At 36.8% G+C, this 19,296-nt stretch overlaps 1 protein-coding gene across 1 annotated transcript; it reads left to right on the top strand.

The window, feature by feature from the left end:
• The first annotated feature begins 18,070 nt into the window (after nucleotides 1-18,070).
• On the top strand, nucleotides 18,071-18,961 carry LOC146953596 (uncharacterized). The gene has a single exon (XM_085741873.1). It carries the CDS (start codon nucleotides 18,071-18,073, stop codon nucleotides 18,959-18,961), a length of 891 nt encoding a protein of 296 aa, XP_085597999.1.
• The last annotated feature ends 335 nt before the right edge of the window (nucleotides 18,962-19,296 follow it).

A 19,296-nucleotide genomic window follows, 5' to 3' on the forward strand; every position in this document is an offset into this window, starting at 1 on the left:
AGTAGATAGTGGGATAGAGGGAATCACCTCAGCAGTAACTGGAACAGAAGTGGCTGGTTGTTCCTGTGCAGCCATCATAGCGGACATAGCGTCATGAGCCTTAGCCAAGTCTTCTTTCATAGCAGCCAATTCGGCACGGAGCTGAGCATTTTCTTCTTCAAAGTTAGCCATAATCCTTCTCTTGTGAAATCTTGTTTGATGAATTCTATCTGGTTGGTAGACTTTGCGAACACGAGCCACTTTTCAGACTGCGGCGGACAAAACCAGGAGGCAATGAGCACGAGAGAAGCTTTTTGTGACCAATGAATGCATATGATGCATGAAAATGTGTTGATGCATATGCAAAAAGACTCTTTTTGTCAGAGGACTTTGTTAAAGTGGTTGTGAACATCACGGAGAAACACGGTTTTATTTGAAAATCTTGAGCAAAACTAAAAGTTTAGTTGAGATGGTATCACTTGGTGTTCACATCCGTGATGTTCAAAAGATGACTTGTCTAAGTCCTCCGATAAATGCATGGGAAAAAGTTTATGCATGTATGCATGAATGCATGATTATGTTCAAGTTCGGAGAAAACATGGTGGGTTGAAGTTCAAAGTCGAGGAGTCATGGGTGGACACGGCGTCCGGTGAAACTAGGGCTTTAGGATAATAGTAACCAGGTTCTAAAAAGGTTCCCAAGTTGCAACCTCTCCGACGTATATCATGGTGTCACGAGACAACACTCGCTCCATGATTATCCGTGGAAGATCTAACTTGAGTGTAGTATCGCGTGACGACTAAAACTCGAGACAACACTCAGTTTAGTCTCCGCACTACGTCCTAGAAAATGGCCATGGATGGGTTTGGTTATCTACGGTTCATAGCGTCATAGAACAATTAGAAGTAAAGTGCCTAAACGCGACAACACGCGCCGACAACATCACCCCCAAAATGCCTCAGCTATGTGGGATTGATCGCATAATCCAAAGCACGAGGCAACCCCCGGAATGAATTGTCGATTATATCCCTCCTAAATCTTAAGTTCACTCAGCCCGGGTGCAGGACTTTTGATATTCTCACCCCACACGTTTGCAAGAAATTAAACATTTATTCACATAGGAAAGCATGTAAAAGAAGCAAGTAAAACGAAAGCGCAAGCGTGGAAATAAAGACTAGGCGTAACTCTCGAATCTCCCCAGTGAAGTCGCCAGCTGTTTTATCTTGGTTTTCGGGTGTCAAACATTGATTACGTTTGAACTTTTTAAACCGGTGATATCTTATTTTTTCTTGGGAAGGGAAAAAGTAAGCAAAACCCTTGAGAATCGAGGTCCGGGAGTTGTTTTCGCTACGGGAAGGTGTTAGGCACCCATAACGACTATAGTATCCTATAGGAACCGTCTTTAATTTCTACGCGCGCACTTTATTTTTAAATGCTATTTGAAAGTGTTTATTAAGCCTTAAGGTATTCTAAGTGAAGAATTGGAGGGAGAAGAATGTTTTTGGATTTTTATTTGAATTGAAGGAATTTTGTTCCTTGCCTACGTACCTGATTAAGGGATCAAATCCACCGTAGTTCTCTTCCAAAAATGTTTTTGTTTTTGTTGGTTGATTTTAAGTTTGAAAATTGGAGTTTAAAGAATGGAGATTGAGAGGCCTTAAAGGCATGAGAATTTATGAAAAGAGTGAGGTTTGATTAGTCATTTTGCAAAAGAAGTCAAAGTTTGATTATTTTTCATTGAAGCTTGATTAAGGAAATAAAAGGAAAATTCAATGGGGTTTTGACCCCAAGGTTTATTGTGAAAAACGTTTGAGTGAAGTTTGTTCAAGTTTTTTGGGAAAATGATTTTTCTAAGTATAAGGCCTAAACATACATCTAAACATACAATCCTAAACATACATCTAAACATGCATATTCTAGCTATATAGTGATGTGTGTGCATGTGTCGGTGCTTGTGTCGGTGTACATCATTAGAGTCCATTGTCCTTTACATCATACCCTAGATACATTCTATGGCCTCTTTGCCAAGAAATTAAAAGCATGGAAGTAAAATATTACAAGAACCCCTAAGTTTTTACATTCTAATTTTTGCATGAAATTGAAACTCAAAGTGCAAGAAATTAGATGGAGAGGAAGATGAAGTGGGAATGAAATGGGAATGCTTATGGAGAATATGAGACATGAAATGAAATGGTTAGTAACACATGACAATATCAAAGGAAATAAAGCAAGAGAAACACTAGGACATAAAGGATAGAAAATAAAGGCTAAATGAGTGCAAACATGGCTAAAATTTGTTCATAGAATGCAAGAACCATATGACCTATAATTCTCACATTCCAATACATTTTCAAAGGTTTAGAATCAAATCTTGGAATGGGAATTAAGGCAACATGATTTACTTGGCATTTTCAAACAAACTTTAAGCATATTTGCATTATTTAACTACACAACTAACTTGTAAGCTAAGTAACCTACCAAGATTCACAATTATGCACCAATATTAAACACAAACAGTAGCTAAAACCCTATGAAATCAAGTGGTATAGGTCACAATTATTCATCAAGCAATTTGGATCAAAATCCAACAAATTTTCATTCATTTTTAGCACAAAATACCATAAAATAGTAAGGAAACCAACACATCATTTTTTACCAATTTTCATTATGTAAAACTAACACTAAAAGGTCACAAAGTCATCAAGAAACACTCACACAAATTTATAGAATTTTCTAAAAAATTTAGGCATGGGGAGGGTGTAAAAAGCACTAGGCTGCATGACAAATAGCCAGAAAATAAGCAAAAAGCAGTAAAACTTAAAGAAGACGCCCCAGGCCCAAGTATATGCTGGATCCTGGATCATCCAACAGCCTCTGAGGCGTTGGATTGATCCAGCCTTTCTAAAACCTAGATCTAAGGGTCCAAACAAGCAGGCACACCATAAACTAATGAAGGAACACGACAAGATCAAATCAGGACCACACGTCTAAACCAAATGCAAGATCAACGGCTGACATAAAGTCTAGAAGTGAACCAGACCGGTTTCTATGAACCAAACCGGTTCACATCTGCATAAAAGCAAGCATAACCGGTTCGATTCATTTCTAAACCTAATCTCCCTTTCTTCTTCTCAGATTCTCTCGTTCTCTCATGGCTTCCTTTACTCATTCTTCTCACAAAACACATGGATTTAAACCGTAAGTCATGAAGTAACCATGAATCAGTGTGGTTTGTATAAAAAACGTTTCGATTTCGTTGATTCTTGAAGGAAGTTGTTCAAACCGTTTCGTCTTTGATATCTTTTGAAGAAATTTGTTCGAAATCGTTTCGATCTGGATGTTTTTCGAAGGAAATCGTTCGAAACGTTTCATTCTACACTGATTCGAACAGGTTTGGTTTCGCAACTGTACGGTTTTAGGGTTTTCAACTCTTTTCCTAATTTCTTTCGAAACTAAACCCTAAACCGTTCTAATTCCTTCACTGATGACGATTATACACTCTGATTTGGAAAACAAACGGTGAATCCTCGTGATTTTTGGAATTAGGGTTTCGACTTCGAATTTTCAAAAGCTTTTTTTTAGGATTTTCACTTCGATTCACCGTTTATCTTTGATTTCAAACCTTCGATGATGATTATGAACAAACGAGAAGGTTTTCTTTGAATATACCTGGATTTGATTGGAGTTTCGAACAAAAGATCCTTGAATGAGCTTCTGGTTCTTTCGATGAGAATTGAAACCGAAAATAAATCGGTGTTTCGATCCTTTCCTTCTTCGAACTGGTTTGATCTTGCTTCAACTTCTCTTCTTCTCTCTTCTTCGAACTGTGATCGCTCGAATTCTTTGAATTGGAGCTTGAATTGCAGTGGTTGGTTCAATGATGAAGATTCCTCAGTGAATCTCTGAGAACTGCCTCAAATTCATTGCGATTGATTGAATTTTTTTGTTACTGGGAAGTTAGGGTTTGAGTGTGTTCTTCGTGTTCTTGAAGAATTCTGAGATTTTGATCTAACTGCCAAGAGAGAGAAACTTGTTTGTTGTTTCTGTGATTTTGATGATGTGTTCAATTCTGAATGGGACTTGTGATGATTGGATCTTTTTATAGCTGACATGTGTATTGCCTTGATCAATGAACTTGTGACACCTGGATTGGACTCTAACTGATTCGGCCTTTGCTGAATTTTGGGCCTGAGGACCTCTTTGCAATTCCGAAACTCTTGGGGACTAACTTGCAATTTAAGAAAAGGACCAGACTGCAAATTTGGACAAAAGACTTAATTGTGAATTTGAAAATGTTTAAAAGGACCGAAGAAAAAGAAAAAAAAAGACCAAAATTACAAACAAAAAAAGACTCCAAGGACTGTAATGCAATTATCAAAAATTAAAGGACTAAAAAAAAAATGAAAGTGATAAGGACCAATATGCAATTTTTAGGAATTAGAGGACTAAAGTGCAAAAATAAAATAAAATTGAATTTAAAATTGGTAAAATTGACTAAACGTAAAGTGAAACAATTAAAACTGACAAAACGGACTAAAATGAACCAATGGCTTAAATGAGGTACTTTAAAGTAACCTCTCTCTGCCAAAATTTCGTGTGAAATGACCAAAATGCCCCTAGGGCTTAAAACGACTGAAAATGACTCAGATGCAAATTTGAAATGGATTTTTGACAGAGAAATGAAACAACAGCTTATTTAAACCAACCTGAAAGACCCAGAGATAATTCTAAGAGTTTAAACAGAGTTTTAACACTTAAAAAGACTAAAATGCCCCTAGGGGCCAAAACTGACTCAAAATGACTTCAAATGCAATTTTTGGAAAGGGTTTTGACATAGAATGGAACAGAGACTTAATCAAACTCTTTGAAAGGACTCAAACAAAATTTTGAAGATTGAAAGAGATCTTGCCATAGGAAATGACTAAAATACCCTTCTGTTGTGAATTTTGCAAACAATATTGAAATAAAATGCAGAGAAAGATGCAGTTGATCAGAGACAGTTCAAATGGCTTGTAAAGAATTGAGTTGGTATTTTTAGGTCCAAAATTAGGGTATAACAATGATGCTTTTAAATTTTCTCCTTATCTTATTATATCATGATTGCTTTAATTTTAGTACCTATTCATGCATTTCTTTTCCTATTGCAAAGGCCCATAATTTGTAGTGTGTATAATTAGGGAAGTGATGTAATTTATTTTGGGCTTTGCATTTCTCTTAGAATGGATCTAGGATGGTATGTAATAGCGTAGTAATTGCACACACCGACACAAGCACCGACACTACACCATTTTATTCGTTGCTTTATGCTTGCTTTATTTTTCCGCACCGTTACGCTAATTTACCTTTAGTTTAGTAAAACCTTTTTATCTCAAAAATCAAATAAGCAAAAGTCAAATTATTTTCTTAATAAACCTTGGTTCCAAATCCAAGAGATTTTTCTTTTATTTTCTTAATCAAATTCCTAAATGAATCTTAATTAAACTTAGACTAAATTTCTCAAATAAAATGAAACAACCTCACTTCTATTTTCTTTCTAGAGCCTTGAGGCCCCTCAATCCCCTTCTTAAAACCATTTTCAAAAATAATTAAAATCAACCTAACCCACAAAAATATTTTTGAGAGAGAACTACGGCGGTTTTGATCCCTTTTAAGGGTACGTAGGCAAGGGTTTATTCCTTCCAAATCGATCAAATAAAAAACAACAAAGCTCATACTTCTTCTCCCTCCATTCTTTCACTTAGACGTTAGAACAAGAAATTTTCAAATAAAAATAATCTAGTACAAGATAAAGTTAGAAAGGGGTTCCCACGGAGTACCGTGGACGATGCGGGTGCCTAACACCTTCCCCAATCGTAACCAACCCCTGGATCCAAAAAAGGTTTTAAATTCATCTTTTCCCTTCCCACAAATAAAGATCAAAAAGTCCAAACGATTGAGGGTTCAAAACCAATCAATGGATTGACACCCGAAAATCATGGTCTACAAATTGGCGACTTCACTGGGGATCCTACGCGGGTTAAACCCACCTTTCTTCCTTTATTTTTGTGCTTTATTCTTTGCATATACCTTGTAAATATTTTTACGTGAGTGGGGAGGTAAGCTCTATACCTGGGCTTGAGTGAAACATAAGATAGGAGTGGTAGACTCATAGTGCCATACCGAGAGTATTCTCGTGTCTTGACACACGTGAGATAACCACGCTTAGCGGAGGATCTTAAAGTAATATATGTTGGCGGCTGTTGTCACGCATAGACTCTATTGCTTTTAAGTTTCCGTTGAACGCTAAGGACCTTAGTAACCCTTAACCCATCTTGGCCTTTTTAGGACGTAGTGCGGTGGGCTAACCGGGTGTTTTCTCGGTATTAGTCGACTTGCAATGCTACACTCGAACTAGACTTTCCTACGAACGTTATTGGACCGGGTGTTGTCACGGTATCCGATAAAGTTCTGTGGCGGTTGTAATTCAGGAACCTTGGTAGAACCCTTGTTACTTGTGCAAATGGAAACCATAGTCCTTACCAAATGGCGTTGTTATCCCTAAGCTCCAACATTGTATACCTTAAACCTCATGTATTCTATCATAATCATGCATGCATGCATTCATCCACAAACCTTTTTAAATCCAAAAAAAATTATTGAAGGATTTAGCCAAGCTTTTTGTAAACATCAAAAGTATGGACCTTGTAAGAAGGAACACCAGAAGGAACACCAAAAGAAATACAACTTCAAAAACCTTACCTAAGCTTTTGCTTTTGTTAAGAACTTCTTCCTTGGTTTCATCCTTACCTTTGAAAAAGGAACCTATTGCAATATCTTTAAAATTTTCAGATGAAACCATGTTCCTTTTTGATGCTTACCATTCACCTTGATAAATTCTTCGATAACAAAAAAAAATTGTACATTTTTGCATAAGCATTCCATCCATCATTTTGCATTCATAGTCTTTAGTCCGTGTCTCATACTTTGTCTCTGTCTACCAAAGGTCAACCCGTCAGTAAAGTGGTCTGATGTCTCCATCCAAGTTTGGCTCGCATATGGAAACACTCGTGCAAACACAAAAGATGGATCAGCTTGAGCAAGAGGTCCATGAGCTTCGTGGAGAGGTAACAACCCTCCGGGCTGAGGTAGAGAGGTTAACTAGCCTGGTATCTTCATTGATGGCTGCAAAGGATCCACCGCTTGTTCAGCAAAGGTCTCAGTCATTAAGTCAGCCAATATGTATGAAACGACCTCGACAACAGGTTGCTCAACAGGCTCAGTCGTTTACTACTCAGAATCAGGTTCCTCAGCCATTTATTACTCAGAATCAGGTCCTCAGCCATTTATTACTCAGAATCAGGCTCCTCAGTCATTTATTACTCAGAATTAAGCTCCTCAGTTGTCTACTACTCAGAATCAGGCTCCTCAGTCGTTTACTTCTCAGAACCGGGCTCCTCAGCAACTTATTCTTCAAAATCAGGCTTGGAAAGAATCACAGTTTGACCCAATTCCTATCAAATATGCAACTTTGCTTCACATCTTGCTTAAGAAGAAATTTGTTCAAAACAGGCCACATCATTGGGTTCCGAATCCGCTGCCATCATGGTATTGGCCTGATCTCAAATGTGATTTCCATCAAGGGGCACCAGGTTATGACACTGAGCAGTGTTACTCTTTGAAGGAAGAAGTTCAGAAGTTGATTGAAAATAATCCCGGGTTTTTCGAAGATCCGAATATAAAAGTGCTATTTCAGCAACAACATCTGGCTCCACGCTCTGTTGTCGCTGTTAGGCCCGCCAACGTTGTTCACGATCCGGGGAATCAACCCCAGTTTCAACCAAGTCAACAACATCTGGCCTCTCACTCTGTTGTCGCTGTTAGGCCCATAAATGTTGTTCAAGATCCGGGTTATCAGCCCCAGTCTCAGTAATTTCAACAACAGCCTCGACAACAGACTTCAAGGAAACAGATTGATCATATTCCCATGACGTATGCAAAGTTGTTTCCAAAGTTGCTTGAAAGCAATTTGGTCTACACCAAGGCACCCTCCCTAGTGCCAGCAAAATTGACATCCCGGTACAGGCCCGACCTCTTTTGTGCTTTCCATCAAGGGGCACCAGGTCATGATATTGAGCATTGTTTTGCATTGCAGAAGATAGTTCAGAAGTTGATCCAGAAAAATCTCATACCTTTTGAAGAGTTTTGAATTTGAATGTGCATGTTAACCCGCTATCGGATCTTGGAACCTGATGTTGATACATGGAATGTTTAGCTGCAATTGGGTCCTTGCTGATGTTCATTTCTACTACTCATCTGTTTAATTAATATGTTTGTTTGTTGCTTTATGTTTTTCAAAAAAAATTCCTTTCGTCCCACCCGAGACGGAAGTGAACTTGTTTAGGGATTTTGCTTTATGTATTTTCATCATTAATTAAAAAGTCGCTTTGATCCCGACTTTGTCTTTATTTTGTGCTTTTTCTGGAAAAAAATGGTAATACAATAAACCCAAAAAATCTTTTTGCTTTAATCATTTCAACATATCTGCATAATCATAATGTTTATATCAATAATCAAATCATGCATTAATAAACCCTGAACACCTTAGCCCCGTACTCTCTCTCTCGACTTTGAGTTCCTTGTATCTGAGGCTGAAGAGAAGGATAATGAAGAAATTTCCAATGAGATTTTTTCCTACTGGAGCATCTTGGTCGTCAAAGCTACAAATATCAAGAAAGATTGTCCATAATATGGCATTCATTTACAAAGACTGGCACGAAATGCTACCGTCTGCCTTGCAGGGATATTGTACTTCAAGTGCACACTTTAGCAGGGGCAACCCCCCCCCCCCCCCTAACCATCCCTCAGTATACAATATAAAGGTAGTGTCCCACATGGAGGTCAAAGTCATGTCAACGGAAGTTCCAATGAAAGCTAAGCTTGATTGAATCTAAAAGTGTTATTGTCGTGTGCCATGTACAGTTTTATCAAAAGGTTAAAGCAAGTATTCGACAAAGAAGGCTCGTCCCCGTGAATGTTAAGAAAGTGGCCTTGTGCTCAAAGTTAGATTATCAGATTTAACCAGATTCCAGGGGCAATGAGTGCCTAATTACAAAAGATGGTGACAGACTTGTGTGTCCTGTGAATACCGATGCAGTCAAGAAATACTTTGTTAAAATGAAAAAAGCTCGATAAGTCGCAAACCTTAAAAAGCGGCTTAGGCAAAAAAAGAGCGTCTCGATGGACTGAAAATCCAAAAGGGCGGTCCATGCAAAAGTTAGAGACATGTAAAAAAAAGGCTCGATAAGTCACAAACCTGAAAAGGCGGCTTAGGCAAAAAAGAGCGTCTCGATGGACCAAAAACTCGAAAGGGCGGTCCATGCAAAAGTTAGAGACATGAAAAAAAAATGGTAAAAAAAAAATGTAAATGTTTATCCTGATAGGTTGAAACCCGCAAGGGCGATCTATGCAAAAGTTAAGGATTATGACAAAGTAACTGCATCTGGTTGGACATGACTCACTGGCAATTCAGCTGTCAAAAGACCTCTGACTTATGGCAAGGTAAAGTTTTATCTTGGTTTTTCGGGTGTCAAACATTGATTACGTTCGAACCTTTTTAAACTTTGATATCTCGTTTTTTCTTGGGAAGGGAAAAAATAAGCAAAACCCTTGAGAATCGAGGTCCGGGAGTTGTTTTCGCTACGGGAATGTGTTAGGCACCCATAACGACTATAGTATCCTTTAGGAACCGTCTTTACTTTCTACGCGCGCGCTTTATTTTTAAATGCTATTTAAGAAAGTGATATTAAGCCTAAGAGTTTTCTAAGTGAAGGATTGGAGGGAGAAGAATGTGTTTGAATTTTTATTTTAGTTGAATTGAAGGAATTTTGATTCCTTGCCTACGTACCCTTTTAAGGGATCAAATCCACCGTAGTTCTCTTCCAAAAAGGTTTTTGTTTTTGTTGGTTGATTTTATGTTTGAAAATGAGAATTTTGAAGAATGAGAGAGAGAGGCCTCAAGGGCATAAAATTGTGAAATTGTGAGGTTGAATTAGTTATTTTGCAAAAGAAAGTCAAAGTACGATTAAAATTCATTAAGATTTTATTTAAGAAAAGAAAGGGAAAATCAATGGGGTTTTGGACCCCCAAGGTTTATTTAGAAAATGGTTTGGATGATATTGTTCATATTTTTTGGAAAAGAGAGTTTTTCTAAGTGTAAATCCTAAACATTCATCTAAACATACAATCCTAAACATACATCTAAACATGCATATCCTAGCCATACATCTAAAGTGAGGTGTGTGCATGTGTCGGTGCTTGTGTCGGTGTACATATTTAGAGTCCATTGTCCTTTACATCATTGGCCTAGATACATTCTATGGTCTTTGTGAGAACTTAATCCCACACAAATGAATTAAAAGCAAAAAGAAATGTAAAGAGATGGGATGAGAAGGTGTGATGGAGAATATGCTTATGATGTATGAAACATGGAGCAAGAAAATGTTAGTGGCATAGGGTGATATCAAAGAAAATAAAGCAAGTAAAGATATTAAGGCAAAAGCATAGAAAACTTCACAAAACAAGGCCAAAAAGTGCAAAAATATAACTAAAATTTACTCACAAAATGCAAGAATCCTATTGCCTAAAATTCCCACATTCTAATATATTTTTCAAAGGCTTAGAATCAGGTCTTAAAAATGTGGATTAAGGCAACATGATGAACTTGGCATTTTTAAAGTGAATTTTAGGCATATATGCATTGTTTATTCACAAATGTAACTTGTAAACCAAGCAACTAATCAAGACTCACACACAAGCATCACAATTATGTACAAACAGTGGTTAAAGATTCATAGAATCATGTAACATACACATCAAATAGTCATCAAGAACATAGAATGGAATTGAGCAAATTTTTAGAGGTTTTTTCACATAAAAACAAGAAATAATGCAAGAAAATGTGTTAATATTTCTTGATAAAATTTTCAGTGAACAAAATGCATGGAAACATCACAACAAATAACAAGAAATATACATGAAATTTTATGGAATTTTTAAAGGATTTTTAAAAGCTCAAGAACATGTAAAACTTCACAATTTTTAACAAAAAAAATAGTAAACAATTAACAAGAAAATACCACACATTTTTTAATCAAGGTTTAACACCTAACAACATCACAAAAATATCAAGAAAATGATCAAGAACACATAGGAATTTTTTTAAAATTTTTAAAGGACAAAGTAAGCATGCAGGGGGGTGCAGTGAGCAAGAATTTCAAGAAAACATGCAAGAAAGGGGGGGTGCGTGTAGCAGGCTAGTATGCAGGCCGGTTTGGGCTTCAGGGAGAGAGACAGGTCGGGTTAGGGTTTGGAGCGGGTCAAACCGGTTCAGGAAGGGTATAAAACCCAAGGAACCGGTCCAACTCACATTTCCCATACCACCTTCTCTCTCTAAGTCTTCCTAGAGAGAGAGAGTCTGCAACTCTCCTTCTTCTTCTTTGTTCTAAGGCCGGTCATCTTCTCCGATGAGAGAAGGAACTCCGGCGACGGTTACCGACGACGGTTTCCGGTGCCGGTGACTCAGACTTCTCCGATTCAAAATATTTTTTATGTTTTCTGAAATCATTTTTTGTGACGATGATGAATCCGACCTTAGAATCTACAAATAAGCCCTGGATCTTGCTAGATCTAAAGGAACAGACTCGAAAAAGAACAAAGTAAGAACAAGAGAGAGAGATAGAGATTTACCTGATGAATATTCGTAGATTCGGACGAGGGAAGACAATAGAACAAGTTGTTGCTTCGTCCTGGCTTCCGGTAAGTATCTGAGTTCAACCTCCGAAAATAAATTGGAGGTTCTTCATCTTCTCTCTCTTCGTGTTCTTCGTTTTCGACGAGTATGATGAACCAGTTCACTTTCACTTTGACTCCTCTTCTTCTCTGAGATACGAAAATCTTCGTGATCGCGTGGGATTCTGCGCTTGGATTGCGAAGTAAAAGGTTCTGTGATGATGATTCTGAGAATCTCCGCAAATTTGTTGTAGTTTTATGATTAATTGTGTTTGTTTATGGTGGAATTGATACGGATTTTTGGTGGAATTGAGTTTCTGGAAAATTAGGGTTTAGAAAGGGGATGAATCTTGATGATGATGATTTCCAGAAATTGTTGAATGTTCTTGAGGGCTTGTTGATTCGGTGATGAATTCTGGAATTTTTTGTTGGATTAGGGTTTTGGATGATGATGATTCTGTTGAGGTTGAAGATGAAGATTCATCTTCATTCTTCAATGTTCTTCAGATTTTCAGAGTTTGTTACGGTTTTGATTTGTTTTGAGTGGAGAGAGAAAAAGAAAAAGTGTTTGTGATGATTGTGCAGAAAATGATTGGGTGAATGTGACTTTGACTGATGAGTTGGCTTTTATAGCTGATGACTGGGATAATTGGACCAATGATGGACTGCCATGTGGATTTGGACTTGTAACAAACTTTGACCAACTTTGACCTGCAAAAATAACAAACTAAAAGGACCAAAATGCAAATAACAAAATTTTAAGGACTAAAATGCAATTAAATGAAAATTAAAAATAAAATTGAATTAAAATTTGTAAATGGAAAATAACGTAAAGTGAAACGACTAAAAATAACAAAACGGACTAAAACGAACCAATTACTTAAATGAGGTACTTTAAAGTAACCTCTCTCTGTCGAAATTTTGTGTGAAATGACCAAAATGCCCCTGGGGACTAAAACGACTTAAAATGACTCAGATGCAAATTTAAAAAGGTTTTTTGACATGGAATTAAAGCAAGAGTTTATACAAGTGAAATTAAAAGACTCAGAGACAATTTTAAGAGATTAATCAGGACTTTAACACATGAAGTGACTAAAATGCCCCTAAGGGCTAAACTGACTCAAAATGACTTCAAATGCAATTTTTGGAATGGATTTTGACATAGAATTGAAATAAGGGCTTATTCAAACCAATTGAAAAGACTCAAACAATTTTAAAGGACTAAAATGAGTTTGGATACAGGAAATGACCAAAATACCCTTTTTCATGAATTTTGCAAATAACATTTGAAATAAGATGCAGAAAAAGATGCAATTGATCAGAGACATATCAAATGACTTAAAATGCAAGAAAGATGTTTTGGATGACTTGAAATGCAAGAAAACATGGACAAATACACAGTTAAAAGATTTGTAAACCTAAGTTGAGAGATAAAGCAGAGTAAAATGTCAGTGTAAACAATAGTAAATTGGCAATTTCTTCAAGAGTAATAGACATATATCAAAGATGAAAGAGAATTTGAACAAGTATTTTTAGGTCCAAAATTAGGGTATAACAGGTAACCGCATCAAATCAGACATGATTCATCTGGGGCATCTTAACTGTCATAGGACCTCCGATATGAAGCATCTACAAATCAAAGACTTGGAACAGTGGAATTCAAAGTTGTTAGAGAGCATAGCGGTTAATGTGTTCAATGTACCTTTCCCATATAATTACCATTTTCCAAACTTTTAAAATCTGTGGAGCCACGCCTTTGGCAGGTCACCACTCTTTTACATCTAATTTGAGCATGTGCCCATTTATTTGAAATTCTCAGTTATTCTATTTGCATAATTTTCTTCTATTTTTGATGTGAATACTCAAAGCAAAAATTTAAAACTTTTTTCATTGTCTTTTGAAAAGCATGAACAACAGGTACATCTTCTTTGAACTTATGAGTAGTAGAAACATACATCAACATTCGTCTCAAGGACAGTTAAACTCTGCAAGGTAAGCATGACCAAAAGCTGTAAGATGACCTCTGTCAAAAAAAAAAAGAAAAAAAGAAGAATACAAAAAAAAAGGAAAAAAGAAAGGCTCGCTAAGTTGAAAACCCGAAAGGGCGGCTTAGGCAAAAATGAGCATCCCGTTGGATTGAAAACCCGAAAGGGCGATCCAGGCAAAAATTAGGGGCATACAAAAAGAATATATTCCCGGTGGATTGAAAACCCGAAAGGGCGGTGTCATACTCCAAATTTTGACCACTTTGCTATGTTTTTACCCATTTTTGTCCGTATTTAAACTGCTCAATTTCTCTTTTATTCGCCTTAACCGGTTAAAATTTCCTCAGTCGTTGTTTAATGATTTAAAGTCTTTTATCTTGCAAGTAAAATTTTGTTCTCACTTTATCTAGTTGAAATAGCGTTATTTGTTTTTTGGCATTTTAAATTTTTACGCGTGCTTTTAAAGTCTTTTATTCATTTCTTTGATAAATAAACTTTTTTAGGTAAATCCCTTTTGTCCGTATGATTAAACTGTTTAAGATGTTTTGTTTGTGTTTTAAAACACCGCGAGTTTTAGTCGTCTCAGTCGAGGTTTCGACAGCTTTAAATTTTATTATTTTTTTATTACTTTTATCTTATTTTACAACTCTATTTTATTTTATTTCATTTTTACCATTTATTCTTTTGCTTTTAATGTCATTTTTATTTTGTTTTTATCAACAATTTGTTTTGTCTTAAATCCACTTGTTACATTGTTATTGGTCCAAAGAGCATCCAAAGCATTTTCTTTCTCTCCAAGTTTCATTAAGGACCGTCTTGTCTTTTGTCCATTTATTCCATTTAACCTAGTTGGTCCCTATATATAGACCCCCAATCATTGGTGAAAGGAGGCTGCACACCAATCACTGACACACACTGAGCAGCCGCACAGATCATTTCATAAACCCTACTTTTCACTTTCTTTCAACTTTTTCAGTTTGAACAAACAAAAAAATCAATACAATGTGAATATTCCAAGAACACTCATCAACAGCAGAAAGTTTCCAGTAACACATTTTTCTCAATCATTCAAATCAACACAAATTCACAAAAACTCGAACAAACTCACAAATCCATTGCTGCTGCTCATATTACCATAAACCGACTTTGAATCACACTAAATACAACAACAGGTTCGAATTCATCCTAATCCAACACTATTTTCGGTTTACCAACCGCAACAAATTCCGGATCAGAATATCCTCAGATCTATTTCATCGGTTTCAAGCAGTAACGAAAATAAGAAGGAAGTTTAAAGAGGAAGAGAAGGTAACAGAATCGGATCCAGAGGAGAAGAAGCTCAAACTGTCGTTATTTTTCATGTTCGTTCAACAACAACAACACTGGTTTTAGATCGAGGTAGTAGGAGAAAGAAGAAACGGAACCGGAGCATCATCAAGGAACAAAGTCCGAATCGAGCAGAAACGAAGTAGAGGTAACCTTTCTTTCTTTTAATTTTCGAAACTTTGAATGTAGATCTAAGGAATTTTGAGTCCGATCTCGCGAAATTAAATCCAAATACGAGTAGAGGAGAAGAAGATGATTCGGTTGATGTAAAAAAAAATTTAAAAAAAGAATGATGAAAATTTCCGGTGCGGCGGCTCTCCGGCCGACCACCGCACCGGAAATATTCTGGTCATCTTCTTCCTCACAGTTCCGGCGAACTGTATTTTTTAGAGAGAGGGGAGAGTAAAACATTTTAGAGAGAAGAATTTGTGTTAAAATGATGTGGTTCTTAAGCCAAACCCTTTTATACCTATGCCAACCGAATCGGGTTTTCTTGACCCATACCCACAGTCTAGCCCGCTCCAGATGCGACCCAGCTGCTGAGCCCAACTTCTGGATCCTCTCTTGGCCCATTTGTGCTACCTGTTTTGTTCTCTACTGTTCTGCTGTTTAAACCCCCATATATATTGTCTGCACCCCTTCCCTGTATATATTTCTAGTAACTCTTTCAAAAAGGAAAACTCATGCATTTTTTTTAACTCATATAATATCGTTTCATGCATTTTTAATTCAATCATTTTTTCATAACATTGCATTGTCTTTACTATATAGTTTGTTTAAATTTTAACCATGACTTCATGCATTTGTTTCCTTGTTCAAAATATTTTTCATATTGTGTGCTACTTAATCATATAATGGGTTTAAATTTTCGTTATGCTTTTCACACATTTTAATTCGAAACACTTTTATATCATGCATCGTTTAGCATGTACTTTGTTTAAATCTAGTGATATTTTCTTGCATCTTAATTCAAAAGTCATTTTTCATGCATTTTTTATCTAGTTTATTCAATGATTTAATTCAAATTTCAGGCATATTAGTCTTTTTTTCAAAAAATCATCATGTGCATGTTTGCTTCTTTTCATTTCACCTTATTTAATATATGTACTTACTTTATGCGTTTATGTTTTTATTTTCGTCATTGCTTTATTATTGTAAATTTCATGATACTTAGTGTGTATAATCAGGGAAGTGATGTAATTTTCTTTTGTTTCTTATTTTCTCTTAGAATGTATCTAGGAAGGGTATGTAATAATGTAGTAAATGCACACACCGACACAAGCACCGACACTATCACTTTATTTATCGCTTTATCTCGCTTTATTTTTTCGCATCGTCACGCTAGTCAAAAAAATCTTTTATCCCAAAAAAAATCAAATAAGCAAAAAGTCAAAAAATATTTTCTTAATAAACCTTTGGATCCAAATCCAAGTTGTCTTCCCTTTTATTTTTCTTAATCAAATTCCTAAATGAACTTTAATTAAACTTAGACTAAATTTCTCAAATAAAATGAAACAACCTCATTTCTATTTTATTCTTCTATACCTTGAGGTCTCGCAACCCTTCTCAAAACCATTTTCAAAATCAAATTAAAATCAACCTAACCCACAAAAATATTTTTTAAGAGAGAACTACGGCGGTTTTGATCCCTTTTAAGGGTACGTAGGCAGAGGGTTTATTCCTTCCAAATCGATCAAATAAAAATAACCAAAACTCCAACTTCTTCTCCCTCCATTTCTTCACTTCAACTTTAAACAACAAATTTTCAAATAAAAATAAAGTTAGAAAGAGGTTCTCACGGAGTACCGTGAACGACGCGGGTGCCTAACACCTTCCCGAATCGTAACCGACCCCCGGATCCAAAAAAGGGTTTTTCAATCTCATTTTTCCCTTCCCAAGAATAAAATTGATCAAGTCCGGTAGATTGAAGGTTCAAGTCCAATCAATGGATTGACACCCGAAAATCTTGGTCTACAAAAATGGCGACTTCACTAGGGATCCTACGCGGGTTAAGCCCACCTTTCTTTCTTTATTACTTTTGCTTTTTACCTTGTAAATACGTGTTTACTTGTTTATTTTTAACGTGAGTGGTGAGACAAGTCCAAAACCCAGACTTGAGAGAAACATTAGGATAGGACGGTGGTATAATCATAGTGTCCTGCCAAGAGTGAATTTTGGTTGTGGCACATGTGATAACCCCACTCAACTTAGGGATCTTAGAGATATACTATGTTGACATGAGTATTCGTGTTCGACATGTTATTTTTAAGTGACCGCTAAAAGTTGAGGACCTTTAGTTACCTTTAACCCCACTTGGCCTTTTTAGGACGTAGTGCGGTGGCTAATCTTGAGTCAATCTTGATTTAGTTGATACGCGATACTACACTCAAACGAGACTTTCTTACGAACGATATCGGAACAAAAGTAATTTCGTAAACAGATAAAATTTGTAAGTGGTTGAAAACTCTGGGAACTTGGTAGAACCCTTGTTACATGTGCAAATGAAACCATAGTCCTTACCAAATGGCGTTGTAACTCCTAAACTCCAACATTGTGGAACTTGAACCTCATCATGCTTTCCATGCATAATCATGCATACATGCATCCATTCATAAATACTTTATTTTTTCATCAAATATTGAAGGATTTAGCCAAGTTTTTGTAAACATCAAAGGAATGGACTTTGTAAGAATGAACACCAAGCAATACAATTTCAAAAAATCTTAACTAAGCTTTTGCTTTTGTTGAAGAACTTTGTACTTGGTTTCGTTCTTACCTTTTGAAAAAGGAACCGATTGTGATACCTTTACAATTTTCAAATGAAACCATGTTCATCTACAATGTTTACAAATTAGCTTCGATAAGTCCTTCAAAAAAAAATCACATTTTTGCATAAAACATATCATGCATCATTTAGCATTCATAGTTTCTAGCATGTGTCTCATACTTTGGTTCTTTCTACAAAAGGTCAATCCATCAGTCTACTCGTATCTACAACACTTGAGCAAATCAGAATGGATCATCTTGAACAAGAGAACCACAAGCTTCGTGAAGAGGTGACAACCCTCCGGGCCGAGAATGGGATTTTGAGGAACTTAGTGTCTTTGATGACGGTTGCGCAGAGTCAGCCACTATCTCTTCCAGTTGGTAGCATTCAAGCTCAGACGGTTGCTTCCACTACCCCGATTTCAACAGTGTTCGCTAGTAGTCCTCAACATGCTATGCTTGAAGGTTATCTTTGGAGCACACCCTTAAGTTCTGGTGAAGTAGTTAGTCCTGATGTCTCTAAGGTTCAGACTCCTTTTGTGCAACAGACAAAGCATATCCCTCAATCAAGCCCTTTGATCCCTCAAGCTGCTATGACCTACTCAGCTCCTTTGATTCATACTACTCAGCAGGGCCCTGAGCCAACCTACCACTCAGGAAATGTGGTTGCATACAACCAGGTAGAAGAACTGAGAGAAAAGTTTGATAAGTTGAGGTTGGAATTGAAAGCTCTCCGTGGGGAAGAATCGTTCGGGGAAAGTGCTTATGATCTCTGCTTGGTACCAAATGTCATGATACCACCCAAATTCATGGTCCCTGATTTTGAGAAGTACAAAGGGAATACTTGCCCGAAGGACCATTTGACAATGTATGCCAGAAAGATGTCCCCTCAAATCGACAATGATAAGCTTCTTATCTACTGCTTTCAAGATAGCCAGACTGGCGCCGCTTTGAAGTGGTACACGGGCTTAAGCCGTACTGATGTCAAAACTTTCAAAGATTTGGGCAATGCTTTCGTCCAAAGATACAACTACAACTTGTACTTGGCCCCTGACAGAGAAGATCTGTATGCCATGACCCAGAATGATAATGAATGTTTCAAAGCATATGCCCAACGATGGAGAGATTTTGCCGATTAGGTCCGTCCACCTCTGGAAGAGAAAGAATTAACTGGGATTTTCTTAAGGACTTTGGATCAGTTTTATTATGAGAAAATGGTTGGAAGTTCTCCCAACAGCTTCGCAAAGATGATGATTATGGGGATGCGTCTCGAAGAAGGGGTTCGAGAAGGGCGTTTGGTCAAAGAAAGTGTTCCCACTGATAGTTCAGAGGAGGAAAACCAGGAAATTAGTATGGTGGAAAGTCAGCCTCAACCACAGTATCTGGCGTATCACCCTGTTGCCGCTGTTATGCCTATCATAAATGATGTTCAGAGTTCGGGTTATCAACCCCAGTCCCAGCAGTATCAGCAACA

The sequence above is a fragment of the Medicago sativa genome, chromosome 1, assembly GCF_051527215.1.
Source record: "Medicago sativa cultivar Bolivia chromosome 1, Bolivia_mono, whole genome shotgun sequence".
In the NCBI taxonomy this organism is placed as follows: Eukaryota; Viridiplantae; Streptophyta; class Magnoliopsida; order Fabales; family Fabaceae; genus Medicago; species Medicago sativa.